At 46.2% G+C, this 23770-nt stretch overlaps 1 protein-coding gene across 2 annotated transcripts in view; it reads right to left on the reverse strand.

Annotated features, from left to right (window-relative positions):
• Positions 1–21011, reverse strand: part of FRMD4A (FERM domain containing 4A) — a 212232-nt gene extending 191221 nt beyond the window's left edge. For both annotated transcript variants that reach the window (XM_084206682.1, XM_084206683.1), the window contains exon 1: positions 20897–21011. In XM_084206682.1, coding sequence (XP_084062808.1) covers positions 20897–20962 — 66 coding nt within the window. In that variant the 5' untranslated portion in view covers positions 20963–21011. The remainder of the gene's footprint in view (positions 1–20896) is intronic.
• Between the last annotated feature and the right edge of the window lie 2759 nt (positions 21012–23770).

Below are 23770 nucleotides of genomic sequence, written 5' to 3' on the forward strand. Positions count from 1 at the left end.
TGTTATTCATTCTTTTTCTATTCTTAGCCAGCCTTCTGATGAAATCCTTTCTTCTACTCTTTTAGTATAGTTTTTAATATCATATATATCATAAAATAAACCAAGCCTTCTGAACATAAAGTCAACTTTCTCATCTCTTCCCTCATCCTGGGACCCCTGCAATCACCATCACATTACTCTCTTTTCTTTGACTACTGAAGAGTCTTAAAACAGTAATGAAAATTTCTACAGTTTCATGATGAACTTGTAGATGTAAGCTGGATGAAGGTACAATTGGAGGAAGCTGACATGAGGAACACACATTAGTAAAAACACTAATCCCTACCTTTAATCTCTCTTAGCTGAGTTTCTCTAAAACTCATTTCATCCTCCCAACTCATCTGCTGGGAGCTGGCAGGGTGGAAATTCCCTGTGGCAGGAACTTTTAAGTTAAGGTTGATTTGATTTGCACTTGCAGAGAATCCTGTACTGAACTAAAATAGCAAAACTGTAAGATGGAACTTGTTCTGCACATAGATCCCCAAAGGGTAGGTGCTTAGTGCACCAACATTAATTGCAGGTTACCAGTCCTTAGCTATTTCATACAGAGTCAACCTAATCTGTGTTCATGCAAAACTTGGAGAGAAAATAGATATCCATGGTGCCACCCCATCAAGATTGGTGGCTTTTATAGCAGGTGTACTGGAAACTAAAATGATTTTCAACCTCAGTTAAGAAACTTGCTCACTTATTTCAAAGCGTGCACAACCCTAATTGCACCTTCTAAATATGTTCCAGAAATGCAGCTGGATTGTAGAGAGTGTCAGGGTGACTAAATGGCCTCATTTGCAGTCCATTATCTTGCCAGAAGCTTTTCATGTGGTATCTTTGGCAAGTGGAGACAAATTGCACTCCAGGTCTGTGCAATTTGGAGAGTGCGAAAATTTGGTAAAAAAAAAAGAAAAATTTAAAGCGTAAGAATCATTCATACCCATTTTCTTGTGGAATGAAAAATCACCATTTCTTTGAAGCCATTAGGAATTATTGAGACAAGGAGGATAAAATAAACTTCACTAGGAAATAAGCTAAGCTCAGACAGAAAATTTGGCCACGAATTTGGAAACGTGTTGGAAATCTCAATCCAACTTTCTGAACTTGAGTCAGCAAAATAGGAACTGTGTGACTACCTGCACAACACATTCCCTTTTGGTCAGAACAGCCTTCTCCATGATTTCCATCAGGCTGGCTGGGGGGGTCCCTGGTGCTTGTGAGCTTCACTGAAGTCACTGCTGGTGTTTAAGAGGCTTGTGTTGGTGTCTGGTCTGCACCAAAGATGTCTTTAGAGTGAAAATGGAAAGGATCTATGAAGAGTAAATGTGCTGCTCATCCACTGTTTTGTTTTGATTTTTTTTCCCCAAACACTGTGCATTATCTTGCCTTAAATGAATGAAAAGACTGAAGAAGTTAAGGAGTGGAAAAAGGCATGTGTTGAACTTTCTACTTGATGCCTGAAAATGCTGTTAGTTCTGGAAACAGTTGAAGCAACATTCAAGCAATCCCTTGTACAGATCAGGAATTGATAAAGTCTGAAGACTTTCTGTGTCTGGACTTTAAAACCCAGCTGAAGGCATGTCTTGTCCAGGGATAAGTCCTGGCTAGAAGATGAGTTAGGACTTTAGGTTGGGACAGGTTGGGAGGATAGATAATGCCACTTTGCATTACCTATCACTGGCTGACTTTGCAAGAAACTCAGTCTCAGAACTGAAAAGCCCTTCCAGGAACCTTCAGTTGGTAAGTTCTTGCCTTCTGGGCTGCGGATCACCACCTTGAGAGAAATTACCCTGGTACTGAACCATGCCAGCTCCTTTGTGTGAGCCTGGGGCTGCTGCTGGGAGTGTGACCATGGTATCAGCTACCTGAAAAAGCCATTGGAGCAGGCTTATTAGCCCAAAGGATCCATGAATCAGAGGGGCCTTTCCACCCCCTCTGAAGTTTGATAACTGGATTCACATGATTCCCCCCTTCCCTTCCCCCGAATCCAAAACATTTGGCTCATTTCTGGCTCCCAGCCTCTGTGTCTGGGCTTGCCCTTGCTCTGTCCCCTGGCCTTTCCCTTGCTCTGTCCCCTGGCCTTTCTGTCCCAGTGCTTAGCCAATGGGAAGGCAACAAATGCCAATTTGTAATGAAAAAAGTTTTTCATTTTCTCATCAAAATAAGAATCTGAAGCACTGGAAATTTCAAAGCAGAACCTCTGCTTGTGAGGTCTCCAGGCCTTGAGAGCGTTCAATAATTCAATTAAGCTCCAACCATTTGAAAGCCAATTTGAGCAGTATCCTGGTTCCAAATTCTTCAGAGCTCACCAGTCACTATCCATTAGCCTCTGCCATGCTCTTACCTCTTGCACTGTTAACCTGCCTGCATTTTGGGGGGATGAACTCTGGCACAGCTCCTGATCCGCTTCACAGAGAAGTCTGTTTTGATTTGTTACACCTTTTAGAAGTGTCACAAAATATTATAACTTCCAGACACCTGAGAGGTGCACTAAGCATGTATCTGTCTAGGTAGAGTTCAAATTAAACCAATTCCTCCAAAATACTTGTGAACAGGTCAGAAGAGATAAAGCTCAGATGAAGCAGATAAAATTGATGTTTCGGCAGTCACAAGTGATTATATCAGAACATTACATAGGTGACAGCTTTGCTACTTAAGATTAGCCTTTTATTAATTTTTCTTTTCTGATACAATTATTTGTCTACAGCGAGGGTGAATAATTTTTTGTCACCTTGAGACTTGAGTAACTTCCAGAAAACAGCCAAGACAACAGGAGTTCCTTGCTTCAAGGTCTTTCCTCTTTCTTTGGCAACTTTGCACTCAAATATCTGCTGTTTGTTTGTTATCTGTGATACCTGAGTAACTCTGCTGTCACCCCGGCAGTCTATCAGATCAGCAGTGATGCTGTCAAGGTAAGACACCCGTCCAAAAAATGTCAGTGGAGGTGCTAAGCAAAGGTCTGCAGGACCTGCCCACCAGTGGAAGAGATTTCAAGTAAATGAACTGGAGGGATCATCTTCCCTCGGAGCACTGGCTGAGCCGTGGTGTCAGAGCGAGTGCTCACAGCATCACTCACAGAGTTTGCACAAAGGGTCCCACAGGCCAGGATCACTCCTCTGGGAATGCTGCAAGGTCTGCCTCTTCCACCCCGTTGGACCCTGCCTTCCAGCCCTTGCTGTGAGAGGCTTCTCACCACTCTGCTCTTGAATCCGTGCAGGGAAAATGGTTTAGTAGCAAGCTCAGTGCTGAATTATGCTTTGTCTACTAGAGAAAGAAAATCAGTAGCTCAGAATAATAAAAGTAATAAAAAATAAGAATAATAAAAGAAATTTGTGCAGCAGCAAGACGTATTGGAACTCTTTTGCTGGGCTTGCTTGAAGGCAATCTCCTCCCTTGCCAAAAGCAAAGGTCGCAATAAGCTGCAGAGTAGCGTGGGAAAACCTGCCTCAGAGTTGGCCTGCAGAGCAGAAAGACTGACTTTTTTTTCAGCCCTGGGTTCTCTCTTCTCAAGAGAAATTTATTTATAGGAGGAATGACGTTTCCTGCTGCATTCTTAACGTGCTTACAGCTTGGGATAAGAACATGGGAGCTTTGTCTTCTGCCATCTGTTTTCTATGGCAATAAATATCCATTTACGGATTTATCTTTGCCTGGTGTGTTTTAAAGTCATGATACGAGTGAGTGTTCATGGATATCCATTCAGAGAGGAAGTGTCATAGGTGAACAGCAGTCCCAGCTCCACGCTGGTATAGATTTACATTTGTGTCATGGACAGTAGAGCTGTGGCTTGGGGCTTTGGCTGCATTTTTAATCTTAACTTATCTTCTTTGGAAGCACAAGAAATAAAAAAGCAATCTGGACTAAATTCCTGCTGAGCTGCAAGCATCCACTGACACAACTGGGCACGAGGCCTTTAATTTACCATAGTTGAGAACTGGAACCGAAAGCTGAGGCACAAACTGCAAAACCCAATTTTAAATGGCTTTTCCAGCCAGACCTCTCCCAGCTTGATTAGTTTCTTACAGCACTTCATTTTGCCTGGAGATGGCCTTCCTTTTTACACAGCCTCTGTAGTGCCAGGCTTTGACCTCAAAGGCAGAAGAGAGGGCAGACTTATTCCTTTTTAATACAAGAAAACTGCATGCTTTCTCTGGGCTTTCTAACTCAAAAAAACAATGCCTTGTTTTTGTGGTGAGAAACATTCCAGTGGATGGAAAATAGCCAGTGACTTCTTGAGAGGAGAAAATTGTGCTCTTCCTTGTGGGTGCCTTGAAGCAGCAGAAAGAGATCTCTGGATGGTGCTAGGCATTTGTTAGACATTAGCAGGACTCTATTCATCTTCCTCTCACACACATCTGCAGCACATGGATATAATAAACATAGCTGGGAGGCACAAACTGCCTCACATCAATAATGCAAAGGGAGAAGGGACTGCATGCTGGGGGAGGAAGATCCAGAGAAGGAAGATCTGGTGGGGAGGGCTCTGTGTTGAGAAATGCTCTGTTAGGGATGGGATTCATGTTTCCTGTTTGTTTGTTTCTTTTTTTCTTTTGTTGTGTGTGGGGGATTGTCTTCTAACCAAGGTGTGGTTAAAGCAGAGCTGGCTGCAGTTGAAGGAGTTATTAAATCAATCAAAAATGTGTTCAGGGTCCTCCTTTGCAGTCCCCCACAGAACTCTGACTGCCTTTGCAGTGACCCCAAAGGCAATCCCAAGTGCTGGTCAGGATGAAAACATCTCATGAACATCAGCATTGAATTAGATGGACCCAGCTCATACCTCAGTCCTGACACCAGCTGCTGGTGTGCCCTGTGGCACAAAGCACAAAGCTTCCTTCTGCCTCAGCTGACACGTCTGGTGGTCTCTGTGTCATACCTACTAATATTTAGCAATGCCCTTTTCCACCTGGACTTGTAAAAGCCTTTGTAAAACCCTACCTTGTGCCATGCCTTGCACAGATCTCTCACATCTCAGGCTTTGCATGTGGAACCTGCTCATTCAGGACTGTATTTTGGGCTCTTTCACTGCTGCTGTGGGATTTGATGGACTCTGAGTTTAGAAACAGATTTTGGGTGGCTTCTGGACCCCGAGAGCAGGGAATCTGCCCTGCCAGCTCTAGCTGGTGGGGGGCTCCAGGGAGAGAAAACATGATGCATCCTTCAGCCAGGCTGGGCACAACCTCATGGGCCAGATGCCTGATGAGGCAGTTCTGTGATGAGGCAGAGAGAAAAGCAGCAAGGACCGAGGCTCAGGACAAAAAAGAAGTGATTGCAAAAATCATCCCATCAAATCCTCTGGCAACCCTTAAAGCAAGGCTCCAGCATTTTCCTGAGGAGTCTAAACTACCTCAACCTTAGGTCAAGAAGTGGGAAGGAGAGAAATAAACTGTGGATGTGAGTGAAAATAAAACAACACAGGCCCCCTGACAGTGTCACTTGGGCTGTGTGTGGAGCTGTCAAGTCTGTGCACGCTGCTGAGTCTCCTGCAGTGCTGGTTGTCCTTACGCAGTTGCTCTTGCTTCCCATATAAACCAACATTCTCCAACACCTTCTGCTGAAGGTATTGCCACGCTCTGCCTTGTCCCTGCCAAGGGGTTGTGCCCTGGGAACACCCTGGGAGGGTGCTGCTGGTTTTTACACCTCTCCATCCCACGGGCTAAGGCACGGAGCAAAGCAAAGCTCGGGCAGCCTGGGCAGGCAGGGCAGCACGGATAAGGTGTTTCCAAAGGGGGTGTGTGCATGCATGGAGGAGAGTGGTCTCACATTTTCTGCACTGTTATGTCTCTCAAATAGTGATAGAAAAAGGGGGAATGGTTTTAAATTAGAAGAGAAGAGATTTAAATTAAATGTTAGGAAAAAAAATCCTTTACTGCGAGGGTGGTGAGGCACTGGCACAGCTTGCCCAGAGAAGTTGTGGATGCCCATCCCTGGAAGTGCTCAGAGCAAGGTTGCATTAATTATTATTATTATTCCTGAGAAGCCTGATGCAGTGTGTGGCACCCTACCCCCAGTGGGGGGGTCAGAATGAGAGGATCTTTAAGGTCCCCTCCAACCCACACATTCTATAGCTTTATGATTTGTCTCCAGGCTGCTCAGCCTCAGGCACAGTCTGCATAAAACCATGAGCCACTCCAGACAGGGAGGGACCCCCTGTGGCCATCAGCAGCAGAGGATGGTGGCCCTGCAGCAGCTGAGAGCTCGCTCTGGATGAAAAAATCATCTGCCACCTTGCAGGAAGCCACCTTGGAAGGGGACACCACACTCTGCCTCCCCACACTCACAAGAGCAGCTGCAAACCACCAGATGCCAACCTTGATCCAGGGGCAGCAGTGCCAGGCAGGGAAGAGGAACACAATAAAACCTGACCCAAGGCAGGTTAAGGCATCAGGGCTGTCTGCCCTGGGCCCCTCAGAACGAGCATCTTGAACCACAAAGCCCAAATTTACCGGGAGGGACATTTCTGAGTGCTCTCCAAAGCAACAGCCCACAATCAAACAATGGCAGACCAAAGCTGTGTGAATAATTGATTATCTTTGGTTTGCTTGACGGACTGGAAAGGCAAAGGAAATATTTTTCAGGTTGACACAAAGTTATTCTGCTTTCTCTTCTGCCAAATGGAGGGGAAAGAAAAACAAACAACAAAAAGGCTTTGCATTTAACCAAGACATTTTTCAAGCAGCTTTTAATTTTTGAGATTTTTCTCATATTCCTTAAAAAAAAAAGAAGGAATTTGCCTAAATGAAATTACATTCTTTTTGAAAGAAAAAAATGCAGAAAAAATTGGTTTGAAATGTACAAAGCAGATTTTTTTTTTTTTTTTTGGAGTGCAACAGACTTGAAGTAAACTCACAGGTGGCTGCAGCTGCAGCCAGACTGCTTTTCAGCAAAACAGAAGCCTGAAGCAAAGGCTCTCCTCTGTCCTGGGTGAAAGGACCAACAACTCCGAGGCACCCTGGGCTTGTAGAGCTTCTGTTCTTGCCCCCAGTGAGTGCAGCACCCCCTGCCCACCCCTGGGGCACTCAGCCCCACACCCCTGTGGGCAGGAATGAGCAGGAGGTGCCTGTTCCTTTGAGCTGACCGCTGTTTTGGGGATATCAGTAGTGACAAGCTGGGCTGTCAGTGTGGGTGCAAGGTGTCCCTGTCCCCTGGGGGGCTGTGCTGCCCTGCCAGCTGTGCCAGAGGCAGCCTGAGAGCGCCTGGTGTGTGCCAGATGTGCACTCAGGGTGTGCTCTGGGGGTGTCTGAGCCCCTGTCCCAGCTCCTTTGCCAGCACATCAATCTTCAAAGTGCCAGGACCCCCTGGTTCCCTGGGCACTGCTGCTGGGGGACGTGCTTCCAACTAATCAATGGCACTATTGCAGCTTTCCTGGGATCCCCTGCTCTTCCTGCTGCAGCAGGAAAGCAGCAGCCTTGCCTTGGCTGCCCAGGGACAGCCCTGAGGTGACACCTCAGCTGGCACCAATTGGAGGGACCCTGTGCACTGCAGAGCCCTCACTGCCACCAGTGCTCCCTGAATGGCTCAGCTGGGACAGACACTGGTGGGCATCTGCACCTCTGCTCACTTACACAGAGCCCTTCCCCACCACCCTGAGCTTTCCTCTGGTGTTCAGTATTTCACAATTATTATTATCATTTTTATCATTATTATTTGCTCCCCCCTGCTACAGGTCAGTGCTGCCCTATGCCATCATGCTCTTTTCTCGCTGAGTATTGAATATTTGAAACTACTTTTTTTTTTTCAGAAATTATTACCCCAACTATTGCCACAGAGTCTTCAGCTAGTTACATTTGTTGTAGGTTATCTTACAGTTCCTCTGGCACCAATTTCCACTCTAAGTCACCACACAGCCCCTGACAAGTATTAATTCCCATCCATCAGCTCACAGGTCCCACCAACAGTAATTCCTACCGTGGCACACACCAGCAGTAATTTCTGCACACCGTGACATAATCCCTGTTAGCTCTGGCTGCTAACAGGGCAGACAACTGCTCTCAAATGGTACCCTCCTCATCCTCTGGGCATGCATTCAGGACAAAGAAATCATGGCTTACCCTCTCCACACTGCGTCTCCTCAGTGATCCATACGGAATTTTGAATAAAAGTCTTCGGGTCCTACCCGGAGTCACAGCTGTCTGTACTACCATAGTGCAGAGCTAACTCATCTGTGTGTGTGTGAGAGAGAGAGAGCTCACAGCACACACAGGCTTCCCTTGAAATAACTTACAGTCTCATCTAGATTTCCCAACTATCAAATAGCTGAGTGGGTTTTCACATCAGACCATATGAGTCAAGATGTGGCTTGTTTGAAAGAAGGAGGGGGGAAAACGGGAAAAAAAGATTAAAAAGAGGAAACCCCGAGCCTTGTAACCTTAACAACATGCTTCAAGCAGCATATCTTTAGCCTCCTTCTGTTTCTTGGTGTGGTTTGCTCAGCAGGATTGCTGTGCCATAGAGGTGGAAGAATTAAGCTTCTGGGGAGAATGTTCCAAAAACGTCAAGCCCGCTTCTTGTTGCTACAGATGGTAACCAGGTCAGTTGTCTAATCAAAGCTGTATCTGAGTTATTATACGTTTTGCCATGTGACTGCAGACCCCTCTGGTTTGCTGTACAGTAGATCACATGTCCACCTTAAAAAGAATATCTGGTGTATCACCATCTGGTGCAGAGATTAGTGTTAATTCCTGGGTTCAGATATCCTCCCTCCTGGATGCTGGAAAGCACAGAGCCAGAGCAGAGGGCTCAGGCAGCTCCTCTGGGCTGCTCAGCTGAACTGAGGGCTCACAGATCCAGGCTCTGTGTGGCACAGAGCAGCACATGCATCAGGACAGGGAACAGGCAGTACCACTCACATCCACATCGCTGAAAGCCTGATGGGCGATGCCTGCAGCTTCTGTGTGTACTCACTCACTTACAACAATGATTATGTTGCAGTCTGTGATTGTGAAGTGTGTTACTTTCAAAAAGTCACTCTCAATGTCTACTTTGTTTTTTCCCTCTTATAAAACCACTTTAGAGGCTAGAAAAGTTTGAAACTTTATTTATACTCTAAATCATACACACATGCTTCGGAAAGGGGAAAAATACTTCCCCTTGCCACAGACTTTCTGAAAGAGCAGGAGTTGTCCTAAAGCAGCCAGGTATAATGCTGTGCTTTTAAAGGAAAGTGTTTTGGGTGTTGTGTTCATTTCCATACTCTCTTTGAGGTATTGGTTCACATGCAGCTTAGAGTTAATGTGGGCAAAGTGGGAGCTTCTCAACCCAGCAATTCCTTAGTGGTACTCTGAATTTGCCCAGTAAAATGGAAAAGATGTTGGCCCATGTCCTTTTCCTTGAAGCATTCTAGCTGGGAGAGCAAAAATCTGCTGAGTTGGAGAGCCAATCCCTTCCTCCATGTATTGTTCTCATTTTAATGCAAAACTAAAAATACTTTGTTTTGATCCAAGTCCAAAAGCTGGGATGAAGGTGTTAGGGACATGACATTAAAGCAACCATTTCAAATAAAAAAAAGGAGAAACTCTATCTGCTGAGCATATGTACATGCATTAAAACCAGTCAAAGAAAAAAAACCTGCAGCTTGATGTGGGAAACTCTAAATATTAAAACAATTGGCCTTTGTTCATAATGAGTTCCATATGTCTCTTTCCAAAGAGAGTGAAAGAGACAGGAAAAGATGGAAATATCTTAAGCATGACTGACTTATATAGGTTCTTTATGTGGAATAGGTGTACAGTTAGGGTCTTTGCTTCTTGCAGGTTTTTTTAATGATTGTTAGTGCCCCCCCTGCTACCTCCCAGCCTGCCTACCTCTTGTCAAGCACGAAGGGGTTGGCATTTCCCACGGGGAGCCTTTGCCTGCATCAGCAGAGCCCCTGGGACTGTCTGCTGGAGAAGGAGGGCAAAGGTGGCAGCAATTAGCCTTGCTGGGAGCTTTTCCTGCATAAAAGCTGAGTCAAGCCTGAGTCAGGACCTCGGGGGCGAGCGTTTCAGACGAGAGCAGAATAGCAAAGGTGTCCCTGTTCACCCCATCCTGCCCACAGCAGCCCCCTTCCCCAGGAGCTCTCACATTCCTGCAAGCCTGTTCTCCTTCCTGCAGGTCCAGCTCATGGAAACAGCAGCTCGGTAGAGAGAAATTTATCCACTAGAGGGGACAAAGAGCCACTAGGCACATGGAGATGTGTCTGTGAGCCATCAGGCCCTGGGACCAGGCACAGACAGTCCACTGCTACCAGCACGAAACACCACACACTGATAATCTCCACAGGGGAAAGGGGAGCATTCATTCAGTCATTTCCACAAACCTCAAGTGTTTTTGCCTGGATTTTTAGGTCTTGCCAATGAAATGCAAATCTGTGTATTGCTCCAGGCAGCTGAATGATAATAAAAACACTGTTCTTTACAGGAAACATCTTACACACGTGAAAAGTAGAAGAAATCCACCCATTTTCATGTTACTGGAGCCAATTCCAGTAAGATCCCCATAAATCCCACAGGGCCTGACTCCTTGCTCCCTCACTGTGCTGCACCCCAGGCACAACTCTATGGGTGCCCTCCATGCAAAACTGGAGACCTGGACCCACTGGGACACTTTCTTCTGTTTCATTCCTCATTTCCCAGGTGGTATGAGCATGGAGAAAGGAAGCCACAACCTAATCATCAGGACTGTGGAAACCATCCAGGAGGATGAGATGTTTGCTTTATACTTTTCCTTCAAAGCATATTGGTAGGCAACTGTATAGGGCAGTCTACTAGAATTGATTTGATAGGCTGCCTAAAGGCAGTATTGTAAAACATTCTCCCATGAGGGTCTTTCTAGCTGCTCCCAGAGGATGAGTTTGGGTGTTTGTGGCAGGCATAAACACATCCAAGGGCACTTCAGCCCATCAAATTCTGAATTTGCCTCTGGAGATCCCCCTTTCCCATTTAGGGGGCTGCAGATGCAGATTGAGGTGACCAAGCTCATCACTGGGTCTTCATTTAACTGCACAGTCTGCAGAGACCATCTCCAACTGAACAGCACAGTAGGAAATCAATCCCCAAATATCCTAAGGGAGCATCCTGACCTTGCCTCCACAGACCCTCAGAAGGGACACACTGTATTTACTAACTGCTGAAAGACAAGGCTCTTTAAAGCAGTGAATGCTTTTCAGTACTAATTGCAGGCTGCCAGGAGCAGAGGGTTGTGGTAACAATGCATCAGAGGAGAGTATATCCAATGGATTGCTGTTTGGACTAGATTTCTTTTTTGGTCTTTAATGAAAAGGAGAGAGGAACCATTTGCTGCTGCAAAGTGTGTCTCGTATTTGCAACACAGGAGTCAAGTTTCAAGTCAGGGTACTCCCAGTGGAGATCTATGAATGGAAACCAGGGACAGCAGTGGCACAGCCTGAAATGCAGTGAGTGGTATCCATCAGATCTATCAGTAAGACATTGTATTGTAAAATTGAAAAGTCACTCACTACAGAAAAATCCACTTAAGTTTGGTATTCTATGAAGACACAAGTATGGCAACAGATTGAGGGGGAAATAAGGATAATTTGCAGCTCCTGGCAGTATTTTCCACCCCGGACAATATCTATGGTTTGTCAGTAGCAAAGCCAAATTCTTCCCTGGAGCTCTGATAGGGAAACCACTTCTATTTGAGCTCTTTAGCAGCTCCTATTAATCTTTGTGGGATTTCTTACTTCCCACTGTAAGCAATCCTCCCTAGCTATTCTGTTGGAAAGATGAGGAGAACAGAGCTTCCCCAGAGCTTTGGGGCTGCTAACCCTACAGTGACTTAGCTTACATTTTATTGCACTCAGAATCAGTCTGCAAAGGAAATTGCCTTGTTGGGAGTGAAAGATGTGCAGAGGTTGTCATTGCAAATCCAGCTTGCCTTTGATTTAAAAAAAGCTAAACAATTTTCCAGTCTTACATGGTGTTTTACAGAGAATGTTAAGATCACTCTAGCCTGGGGAGGGATGTGGGAAAACACACTGGGTGCAGCTCCATTCCCATGTGAGTCCTTTCCATCGGGGCTGGCAATAACCCAGCAGCTTTCAGGGGTGAGAGAGAGAGGCTCTTTGTGGTCCCCAGCCACAGAAAGCCTGGGGGCTTCCCCTGTGTGTGGCAGGGCTGTGTCACATCAGGGGCCACGTGCCCCATCCTGTCCCTGTCCCTGTCCCCCCTGGGCAAGCATGGGAGCGCCTTTGCTGTGTGCAGGCTGAGTGTGAAGGTCAGCCCCACACTGGAACAGAGACTTGTGCTTTGCTTCCCTCTGTTTTGTGCCCTGGTCATGCAGGATCAAGGTGGTGCTGGACTGCAGCAAGTCCATCCCTTGTACCAGCAAAGGCCACAGGGAATTTGGGCTCCTGTCACAAATTTACATGGTGCTGCAGCACGGTTGTTTAACCACCTGCAGTTCACAGATATGTTAGTGGGTCTGACTAGCAAAAACCTAATCAGAAACCCAGAACCAAGCCCTTCTGGACTCATACCTGATGCACATTGCTGTAGGTTGACACAGAGTGTCATGTCAGGTGGTCCTAAATGTCCTCATTCACTGGCATTCCAGCACACAGCTGCTCCGTGTACCTCAGCCTTGGGTGTTCATGGGGCATGGCTGGCAGAGCAGAGCTGAAGCCTGGGATGTCACCTGCTGAGCCTGCACCCAGCCAAGCACTCAGATCCACCATCAGCTGCTGTGCCCACCAAGCCAGCAAGTTCTTGGCTCAGCCCCTACTGAAAATCATGACACAGGTGTAGACACCCCAGGAAATATCTTCAGGAAAGAGGACAGAGCGACCTACACCTCTCCTCTTCCCCTCCTGCCGCCAGGCTGTTCCAGAGCAGCCTCCATCCCACCTCCAGCTCTCCTCTGCCTCCTCTGACCTCTCCGTGGTCCTGGCTGGGAAGGTGGTCCCAGTCTTTGAGCACCCAGGCAGGTGGGCTCCTGGAAAACCCTGTCCAGAAGAACAGCAGCAGATAGCAAGCAGGGCCTCTGTTGGATGGAAGGACATTTCCCTTGGGTTTTAGTGTGCTGGCAGGTCAGTTCTTTTCCCACATAACTCACAGAGACAGCAATTAATTAGGGAGGGAACTCGCCTGACCCCGCTGCCCTGGAGACACGCCCCTGTAAACATCACGGAGGGATTGAAGGGGCCACCTCTGACTTCCAGGGCTAATATAAACAAAGGAGGGGATATTTGGCAACAATAGCACATTCCCACATGGAGGCTGTGCAGCGGAGGCGGGTGTGATGCACACACGAGCAGGCATGCTCTTAGCTGGGGGAGGACTGCACAATATTTCTGCTGGGGGTCTGCTCTAAAGCCTTTGCAAATCCTGCTCGCTGCAATGAACGTGTGAATCCTTGGTGCATCTCAGTATCAGATCTTAAAATGTGAGCAGGTTATTCCTGTGGAGTGCTCAGCACTGCTGATTTGCTTCAATTCCTGAAGAAATAGGGGTGTGCTCAGCACAGCATGGAAGGTTCTCAGCCTTGAGCTTGATTTAAGCCTTAAACAGCATATGTGACATATGGACTATGTCAAACACTGTGAAGATAAATGCTTCTTTGTTCTGTGCAATTTTCTCTCTTTTAAAACTTCATCCTTGTTGCACTGCTTTGATTAATCTTAATATATTGTGGGAAAGCATATGTGTCTGTGTAAGGGAAGGAGAGAGCTATGTTGCCCCAAGAGAAAGCCACATGAATAGCAGAGAGACCAACATGTCCCTAAAGAAAGGAGGGAAGTGGAAGACCCCTGAGAGATGTTACAAGGGGCTTTTTTTAAGCTTTGCCAGACTTGGTAAACAGCTTCTCAGGCAAATTATGTTTTGTAGCTGAGGTCTAGCAGGCATGGAATAATGATGACTTTTCTCCAAGTGAGGAGAAAACTGCATCAGGCTGAAAGAGGAGCTGCTAATATTGGCAAAATACAGACCCAACTTGGTTGTATTTTGTGTGTGTTTTCTGGGCAGATGAAGAAAAGTGTGACTCTCTGGATCTTCAGTCTTGGACTCCTGGAGTCTCTCCCTGTAATCCTTATCTCCTTATCTGTTCATACAGCAGCCTACCCCAGCTGTAGGACACACCTGAAGTGGCATTTACCTCTCCTAACTTTGGTCCCTTCAGGTGAGGTTGTCACTTGGACTCCTTTTGTCACAGCTGGAAGGAAATGGGCACTTGCAAGGTTGGAGACACCAGACCTGCTTTAGCTGCTTATTTTACTGGGGGTTGAATGGAACCTGAAAGTGTCAATGTCTCCCCCCCAGTTATGAAACAAACATGACAACTGGCCACTCTTTGTCTGCCTTGCCAGCTCTCAGAGGCTCTCCTCTGTCTCTTGGTAGCTGTATTTAATTACCTTGTGTTTGCTAATATCCCTTTGGCATTCACACTCCCAGCTCTTCCTTCTCCCTCTCTCGTGTCAGTGTGTGGTTCAGCGTGGTTGGCCAAGCCTAGGCTGCTCCACAGAGCTCTTCTGTTCCACAAAGGCTCTCTGAGGGTCAGCAGCACAACCTGACTCAGCTGGGAGTGAGATGGGAGCTCTCTGCAGCTGATGGCATTGTATGCAGGGCAGCAGCACAGCACTACAGCCTTTCTTCTGCTCCAGGACTGTCCCTGGCCGCTGCATTCCTGGGCTGGGCTCAAAAAATGACTCAACAAACTCATAAAAGGACATCTACTGTGGGCTGCTAAATTTGAAGGTGCTGCTTGTGGGTCATGAAACTCTTGAGAACAAGGAGCTGGTTGTTGAAAGGTAACTGTGGGGATTGTGGTTATGCATTTACTCTCTTGTAGCTGTCTGAAGGGACCTGATGTTATCTGCTGCTCAAGACATGGTGCTGGACTACATCATTCACTGGGAATACCTGATGTGATTATTTTTCATTTCTCAGAAGTGTCTAAACAAAACCTGAGGCAAGCTGCCTAATTAGATCTCTTTAATGGCACAATCCTGCTAAGCAACCTCAGCTTTTACTGCAGGTCAAGGGGCCTGATTCTGCTTCTCTTCTCTGCACTGCCATAACTCATGCTGACTCCAGTGGTAGAGGGTGAAGCTTTAAATCTCCTGCAAACTGGAAACTGAGAAAAAACTGGGGGATGCTGTTGTTGCCAGAGAGAAAGTCATTAGGAGCTGCTTCAAAGAACCAATTTCTCAGATAAATAAACACCTGGAAATACCCATCATATTGCAGGGGGTGAGGTTAGCACCCACACTTCTGCATTATGTATGATTTGTGACTGCTGCTGGTACAAACTTCCTTCTTGCTCTTCGAATAGCAAGCCCTGGCAGCCTGGCAAAGCCACACAATTTATTGCTGCTGCAGAGGTTAATGGATCACTTTACATGTTGATAATGTGTTATTATTACAATGGTTATTAAGAAAAATGTGAGACAGAGACCAGGAGTCGATAGCAACTGCAGGAATGTTTGTTTGATTACTGCAGGGAGGGGAACTGCTGCTTGCAGGGCTTGTGGTGCAAACAGTGGTTGAGTTCATCACAACCATGTCCCTGCACCCCTCCTGCCTCCAGAGTGTCCTCAGCCCCAGCCATGAGGACGGCCACTGTTTGCTAGTGTTGGTGGCCTGAGAAAATGGGAAGGTTAATGGTATAATTGCCCAAAGAATGGACAATTTTCACAGCTATCTTTGCCAGAGCATGCTAGGACTAGATCCAAAGTCACACTTCATCCTTGGCATCAGAGATCTGTGAAGCACTGATAGTTGGATTATTCTGCAATAATGTGGAGTTTTATACCCTGGAGGGAACAAATCACCAAATCAAACTTCTGGAAGTTGTATTTCTACTCCTTTCTAAGTGGGAAGATGGAAGAGGAGGCTGCTTAAAGGGCTCCATGTCCCTCTGTCTCAGCTTCTCTATCTGTAAGATGAAAAATCATCAGTGCTGATTTTATTGTTGTTTCACTATTATCAATAAAGAGCCAGGTCAACTAAATGCCCCTCCCTTCACAGCTTAGTTTTGAGAGCTGGAATCTGTGGGTATTGGTAGCCACACTCCAAGTCCTTACTGGAACATGATGGCCTTGTCCACCTCATGGTGCCACCCCCACTGCCAAAGCCCACCAGGGAGCTCTGTCTCCTGTGGTGCCACTGGCCAAGAGACCTGACCCTCATTTCAGACCCTTCACTCTTAGCATTTGAGTCCCTCTCTTTCAAATATCCAGCTGCAGATCTGCCTGGATACAGGAATTTGACTCCCACCTTAATTCCATTTCATCCCAGGTAATTTCTTCTGACTGACTCTTGCTACCTTGGTGTTAACTCTGCCAGAACCTGATAACATGGGGAGGGAGAGAGCAGCTGTTTCTCTGTGTGATGGAGGAGGCTGGAGCATGGCAAATCTGGATTGCTACATCCACCCAGGGCAAAGCAATCACAGCCCCTCCCCATGCCAAAAAGCCCTCACAAATGTAACTTCATAAGATACTCTGATATATATACACATATAGGCTATATATGTAGATATAGATATTTTAAAATATATTTTAAGTATTTTTATAGGTACATATATAGATATCTAGACATGTACCATAAGTATATATTTTTCTGTGGAGTGTGGTGAGAAGAAGCCTGAGGAGCCAGCTGTGAAAACAGATGTTTGCAGGAATGTAGAAGGAGCTATGGAGTGTACTGTGGATATGACAGGATGTGTTTGGATGGACCCTTAGACCCCAGGAACCATTGGAGATAAATTGCCTGTTGCATTCCAGGTGATACCTGGGGTGGGCAAGCACACAGGGTTCATGGTTTAAAGGCTCCATCTGAAGGGCTTTTTTCTCTCCTGGGATATCCCCTACAGCTCCATCATGTCTATCCTCAGTCTCCTTTTGATGCCAACTGATGTTTGACTACCTCAGGCTCATTTTCCTAACAGGATTATTATCCCTTAACGTGTTTGCTTGAAAGTCTGTTTTTAGCAGGTCTAAATCCACACCCACAATGCAAGGAAAAGCATCCCTCAGTGGGGCAAGCTCCACAGCCCTTCTCACTTTCAACCCCTTCCAGACATCCCATGCATGCTGGGCATGGTATACCCTGGAGGTTTGCTCTACCTGCACCTAAGGCAAGGTACAGCAAGGTTGATCCTGAGGTTTCCCTCAAAAGTCTTGTTCACAGACTGCTCAAGAATACTTAGTGTATCCATGGGCAAGAAGAGTTTAGCTCAGGGATGCCTTTTGCAAGCTATGAAACCGGGATTCGGAGCCTGCACTTCATATCCAGGCTCCCTTTTCCCTGCAGCACACCCAAGGGACCTGCTGAGCTTGTCCCTGCACTGCCCCCCTGCTTTGGTCCCTGTCTGTCTGTCTGTCTGTCCAGCTCTCTCCAGGCAGCCAAGCCCCAGCTCATGGAGCGGCTGGGCAGCAGCCCGCCGGTGATGACAGCTAATTATGAAATGTCATGTCAGAGGCTTCCCTTTTATCTCATCTCATCCAGCCCAGCAAAGCTCTCCAGTGCCCTTTGGAAAGAGGGGAAGGAAGTGTCAGAGCAGCACCAGCTGCTTCTCTGATAGCAAGCAGGATGACAACGTGGCCAGAACGCCGTGTCCTGGAAGGAAGTGGCAGCTCGTGCCATGTAGATGCAAATCTCTGGTCTCCACAAAAAGAAAGAAAAAAATTGTTTTAAGAAGTGTTCTCATGTAATGCTAGCTTTCCAGAGGAAGTGTTTAACACATCTGCTGGCGAGGCTTGCCATCACCCCTGCAAAACAGCTAAATTCACTCCAGGTGAGTTCCTGCAGGAGAATTTAGCTAAAAAGCTTGCCCAGATAAAAACTGGCCCCATCCTATAGTTTTTCTTCAGTCTGCATTACTGCAGAAGCCAAATTACATCAAGGTGTGTTAGTCTGAGCTGAGCTATGTCTCAGTTTTTGTTAGAAACTGGTGGTTGCTTCTCATTTGTTGTCTGCTATAACCTTTTACACTGTGACAAAATGGGCTTGATAGCTTGGTACAAGCTATTAAAGTGAGCTTTGTCAGGGTCCACTGATCCAGGAATGGGTTACTGCCCCTAAGGTCCAAGAAGCATTAAAACTAAGTTTCTTTGGAAGGAAAAAAAGATAACTCAAGGCTCCACAGACCACAATTTCCCAATTTTGTAAGTAATCACCTGGTTTGGAGCAGTGGAGGGCACCGAAGAATTGGAAGAGGAGCATTACGGTGACAGATGGCTTCGCTCTTTCAGCAATAAACCTGACACAGATGAAGATGCATGGCATGGAGCAGACTTCAGGATCATTCCCAGGAGAGTCCTGTTACCTCACAGTCTGCCCACAGCCCATCCAGCCTGACCAGTCTGGCCCCATGCTCCTCACCAAAATACCATCTTGCTGCAGCAAAACACTTGGTGATGGATCACTGACCTTGGACAAATCTGGCTGCTAGAACGCTCTGTAACAGCCAGAGCCTGATGTTTTGCCCTTCTTTCATCTTTACTTTTCTGTATCCAGTATATCCAGAGGTTATTTTTAGCATTGCTAAATGAATAGGTGGTTTAAGATCAAACACAGCAGCAAGGTGAGTTGATGTATGAGTACAGCCTGAAAATTGTGCCTGACAGTGGTGATTCCGCACGAGGCATTTGATCTAGATTATCCAAAATTTTTCCTGCCTTAATTCCTAGGTAGGTTTTAGAAGAGCCCAGCTAGCTGCAAACATAGTTGCTCATAAGGGGAAACCTTTTTCCTTGATTTGCATAGAGGCTAGGTTGGATTCCCAGCCCTGAGGTGAGATGTGAAGCCTGGACACGCTGCCCCAGGCTCTGCAGAGCTGTGACCCTGCTGCAGCGTGCCCTGCACAATGCTGCTCACACACCCCAGCCCCTCCAGAGCCAGCTGTGCCCAGGGGTGGCACAGCATGGCACTGCACAGACATGTCCCTGCATCACAATGTCAGCTGTCAGTGCGCTGCCCAAGCTGGGGGTGTTTCACTGCGTTTCTAGAACTACAAATTTGAGAGACCAGTTCAAAGCACAACCTGAGAAAAGCTCCATTGGTTTCACAAACTGAGGTGTCACCTGCACCTCTGGAGAATTTGGCCCACGTTTTATTTGGCCAACTGTCATTGCAAAAATCACCAACACCCAGAAACTCATGAGGATTGGATGAAATCAATGGCATTTGGATGGAATCAAGGCATGGCCTTTAAAACAGACAACGGGACATGAAGAGCCAAGAAGATATGGTTCCCTACTTCCCTGTCTTTCTGGGCTGTGTGCTTCCCAGCTAGACAGGAGGCTTTTCCTGCCCTTCAAACACAACCAGACACATGTGGGATTGGTCAGCCTCAGTCAGCCCTGGATTTCTAGGTGCTGTCAGTCTCTGAGGTTCTGCTTGGAGCTACCCTGGGACAAAGGGCTTTGAGCACCCGCTGTTCAATGGCACCTGTGCCAGGAGGGTCTCTGTCCCCCAGGTGTCAAACACCCGAGCCAGTGAAGCCACACTGAGCTATGAATAGCCCAAGAGGAATTGTGCTGCCAAGTTTATCCTACTACATTTGCAAATACTCCAGAGAAAGCCCCTTCCCACACAGAATAACTTTCACAGCGTGCCGTGGTGGTGAGAGGCAGATGTTACATCTTTGCTTGTCATGGGGACTGAAATCCTCAGGGATTTTCTCTGGGATTCACAGCGAGGAGAGCTGGGAAAAGGAGCTGAACCCAGAGTGGCAATAATCATTAGGCTGATTCAGATATTACAGCCCAAAGAGTATTTCAGTATTTTGTGCCCTATGTAGAGGCTTTCACAGGGCAGACTCCAATAATGTTCATCTACCCCAATCTCAGCAGCCTGGGAAAGGGGTAAAGGCACTTTCCAAAGTACTGAGGGAAGATGCCAGCACAGAGAAACCTGAATCCATTTCACAGCACAGATGGACCCCTCAGTAACTGGACCACAGGCTAGAAATCTGGCAAGATCTCCTGTTTTTCACTTTTGTGGTTGATGCCTAAGATTCCTCATCACTGGACCCTGAAATTGGAAATATTCCATTTAAGGGATGCCAAAAACTCTTCTGAAAATTCAGAAGGTCACTTGCCATCTTATTTCTTATAGCCTGAATTCAGAGAGTACAGATCACCTTGGCATGACTTTTTTTCACAAAGACAAATGAACTGGCAATCCCTCACTATTACTTTCCATCCCCTTCCACCCAAAACCTTCCAAAACATGATCATCTCTGACCTTTAGGTGAAATCCATCAAGCTGTGTTGGAAAAGGCAAGAATATGTTTGGAAATGCTTTGATATTTTTAAGAAACCTTAAGATGAGATGATAAAGACAGATTCTTATCTCAGATGTGTAGAAGCAGATCATACATTTCTTCACTGAGCTTTGATGATTCCAAGGAAGCAATCCCAGATTAGCACTGGTTTAAAGTATTTTATACATCCAGGAGTGATAAACTGGATTCTCTTGAAAACACAACTGTTTTGCTTGTTCCTCCATCTCTTACAAAATAACCCAAGAGTCAAAATTGTAATCTAATAGCTGTCAGAATCCTAAAGTCAAGGACACTTGATGTCAAGCACTGCACAATTGCAATCTCTGTCAATGCAATAGTTTTACAGAGATATTCCTCAGACTGACCAAATCTCTCCTCCTTTTCACATCACATTTGTAGATGACACACAAAACCAGTGCAAAATCTTTCCTGTCTTGGATCTCACACTATTCCAGTTTTGCATGTTACTGCTTGCAGGACATGCCTAACCCAAAACATATTGGTAGAGTTGGATTACACGCAGTTTATCAGGAAATATAAAGAAATTAAGTCAATGTAACATTTTGGATATGCCATAAGATTTGTATACTGCCTTATGGATTTTTGACAGCTCAATTTAAAGAGGAAATTGTGGCTTACTTACAAACACATCCATTAGTAGGTGCTCCAGCGTCACTTCAATATCCTCTAATTTAGCTGCTAAAGTCATTGTGAAGTCAAACAGAGGGAAGCTGTCAGAAGTCGCAATCCAAAGCGTCTGTGGCCAAATCTAGTTCTCAGACTGTCACAAATGAGTTTCTCACAAATAAGGAAAATCCAAGAAATCAAAAGTTAACATCAGAGTGCAGATGACGCCCGGACTCGGTGCCGGCTGTCAGCCCTGCTTGCAGGACCGAGGATCATTCCATGTGTGCAAGATGGGAGCAGAAGCTGCAGCGTGTGTGCTGCCTTCCTTTCAGAGCTCTCCAGCCAGAAGCATGGAGTTATATCTGGGAAACCACAACAGAGGGAGGGAGAGACACACACAGAAGGAGAGAGAGGGGAGGAATGGAATAAACTGCCTTTGACTATGACTGATATTTATAGGACTGCTTGTTTTTGACTCCAGTCCATTTCTCTGTTCATTTCTGACCTTTCACAAATGGCCCAGCACACTGGAGCACATTGTACAAGAGGGGCAGCAGGTCCCACAGAAGTTGGCTGTGACCAGTGCTGGGCCAATTCACACAAGCACTCCATCAATAGCTCTTTGTCGCAGCATACCAGGCTCTGCGCTCCAGCAGTGACAGAGGAGAGCACAGACGTGTAAAAAACAAGGAAACAAAAGTTGTTTGGGTACTAATTCTTTCCTAAGAGTATTAATAGATCCCCTTACCCACTCCCTGAGGCACTGGCGTGCAGTGGTGACTGCTGAGGTTACGTATGGAGGGGAATAACCCCAAAAAACACTGCAGGGTTTGACAAACCCTGCTTCTGACACACACTCCCACCACTCAACCCTTTCAGCTCTGCAGCATCCTCATCCCCTAAGCACTCCTCAGGACCAGACCCTTCCATTCACTGTATTTATGGAAAGTTTAAAGCATGAGCCCAAGGGCTTGCTGCTTCTCCACACATCTGCTCCCACTTAACTCAATGGAGAAAAGGTTTCTGCTGGCTTAGCACTTTGTAGCTCTCACAGCTCCACATGGAGTGGGAAGGTATTGGTGGACATGACCCAACCAAAGCAAAACCCAGTGGAGGTTCCCTTCAAGGATTTTACATAATGTTAACTGGAACCAACTAGAAAGGAAACTGAGGCACTAAAAGGAGAAATACCGAAAGTCTTGATATGGCCAGGACTGGTGTCAAAGTCTTCTGTATCCTAGACAGTGCCAGGTTCATCAAACTGCCTTTCAAGATGTTCACATTGCTCAGCCAAGTTATAGTTTATTTATTTGACATGTACCCAAATAGTTTGAAATCTGAGAGTGAAATTTTGCATGTGATGTACTCCAGACACTGGACAAAAAATATCCATGAGGCTGCTCTGAAGGCCTCAGAAACTGAAGACCAATATTATTTATAAAGGTGTGAGATGGATAGAGTGGATGGAGCTTAGAAGGACCTCTAGTCATAAATTCCAACTAAATATTCTCAGACTTATAGCTGAAATCACATTTTCAGACATGTACCCATTAGCATCTGAACAGAAGCTGCCTCTGATGGCCGAGTTTCACTAGACAACAACATGATGGACCATTTGGGACATGTTGTGATGGATGGCTTCAACAGCAGAGAAGGACATGTCATTCGTTTTCCAGCTGGACCAGCTCTCATCCACACATGGCCCTACATCAGATGATGGGTTGACTGCTCCAGAAATAAACCCAGCATGGGAAACGTGTCTGCTGCAAAAAAGCCTGTAAATCATTCACATGCTGCCCTTTCATTAAAGCTTTGACAAAGTGTCTGTCTTCACCAGTGTGAGTGGAGGGGTGTTTTAATGAGTGTGGATCAAGACAAAGAGGAATACATTTGGAGGGAAGGTGGTGGAAACTCAGGGAAACAGAATGCAGTAAGGCAATGAGTGAGCTGGTGTGCATGGCTCACCACAGACAGGATTTCACATTTTCTGCTCTCTAGGAAGTATTTGCAGAAGAAGACCTGACTGCTGGTAAGGTCTTCATCCTCTCCAGCATGTGTGGAAATTCAGAGATTCCAGGAACCTACGGTTTGTACACAACCAGGCTGGGTACAGGGATGACTGGCCTTCTGCAGGTCCCTGGTCCCCAGAGATCAGTGTTTGGGCTGTGCCAGATGAGCCAGCAGTGCTCCAGCCAGGCTGAATCATCCATTTGTCCACCTCTAACTGACCCAACTACTGTCCAACCAGTCTGACCACAACAAGAAATTCACTGGAATCAAACATGTGATCCCTTCTGTCCTCCCCACCCCGTTTATTGCACAAAGGCTAAGTGTTAAATACTGAAACACTAAATTAAAGATTCTTTTCTGTAGGCTCCCTCTGTGCAGTAGAACAGGGCAAGCATGTCACTTGTGCCCCTTGACTGTCCCTGTAGCTGCATTGTGTTGGTTACAGAGATAAACAACAGGAGACATCTTCCAGGGTCAGAACGCTGTGTCCACGTGACAGACTCTTTGACTCCAACACAGGCTCATTTTTGTCTTCACAAAGATGTATTTCAAGATTCTTTCAAAACCCATGGAGAAAACAGCATCAGGCACAAGAAAATGGCTTAGGGGAACACATAATGCCTTTTCTGGTGCCCACTCAAGAAACACCTGGCACTGAAAACACCACGTGCTCCACTGGCAATGGCAGGGAGGATGGATGAATTCCTGGGTTCTCACCCAGGCTCAGCTCTACATGGCCTGGGATTCCCTTATTACAACAATATGTATTGATACAGCAGGTCTTAGGCTCTTGCAGTTGCAATATTCAGCTGAGAAATTCTCCTGCTGATCAATATTAACTGTCTGCAGTGATGGTCAGAAGTTTGGGAAAAAAATCTCT

This window comes from Fringilla coelebs, assembly GCF_963513975.1.
Source record: "Fringilla coelebs genome assembly, chromosome: 5".
Taxonomy (NCBI): domain Eukaryota; kingdom Metazoa; phylum Chordata; class Aves; order Passeriformes; family Fringillidae; genus Fringilla; species Fringilla coelebs.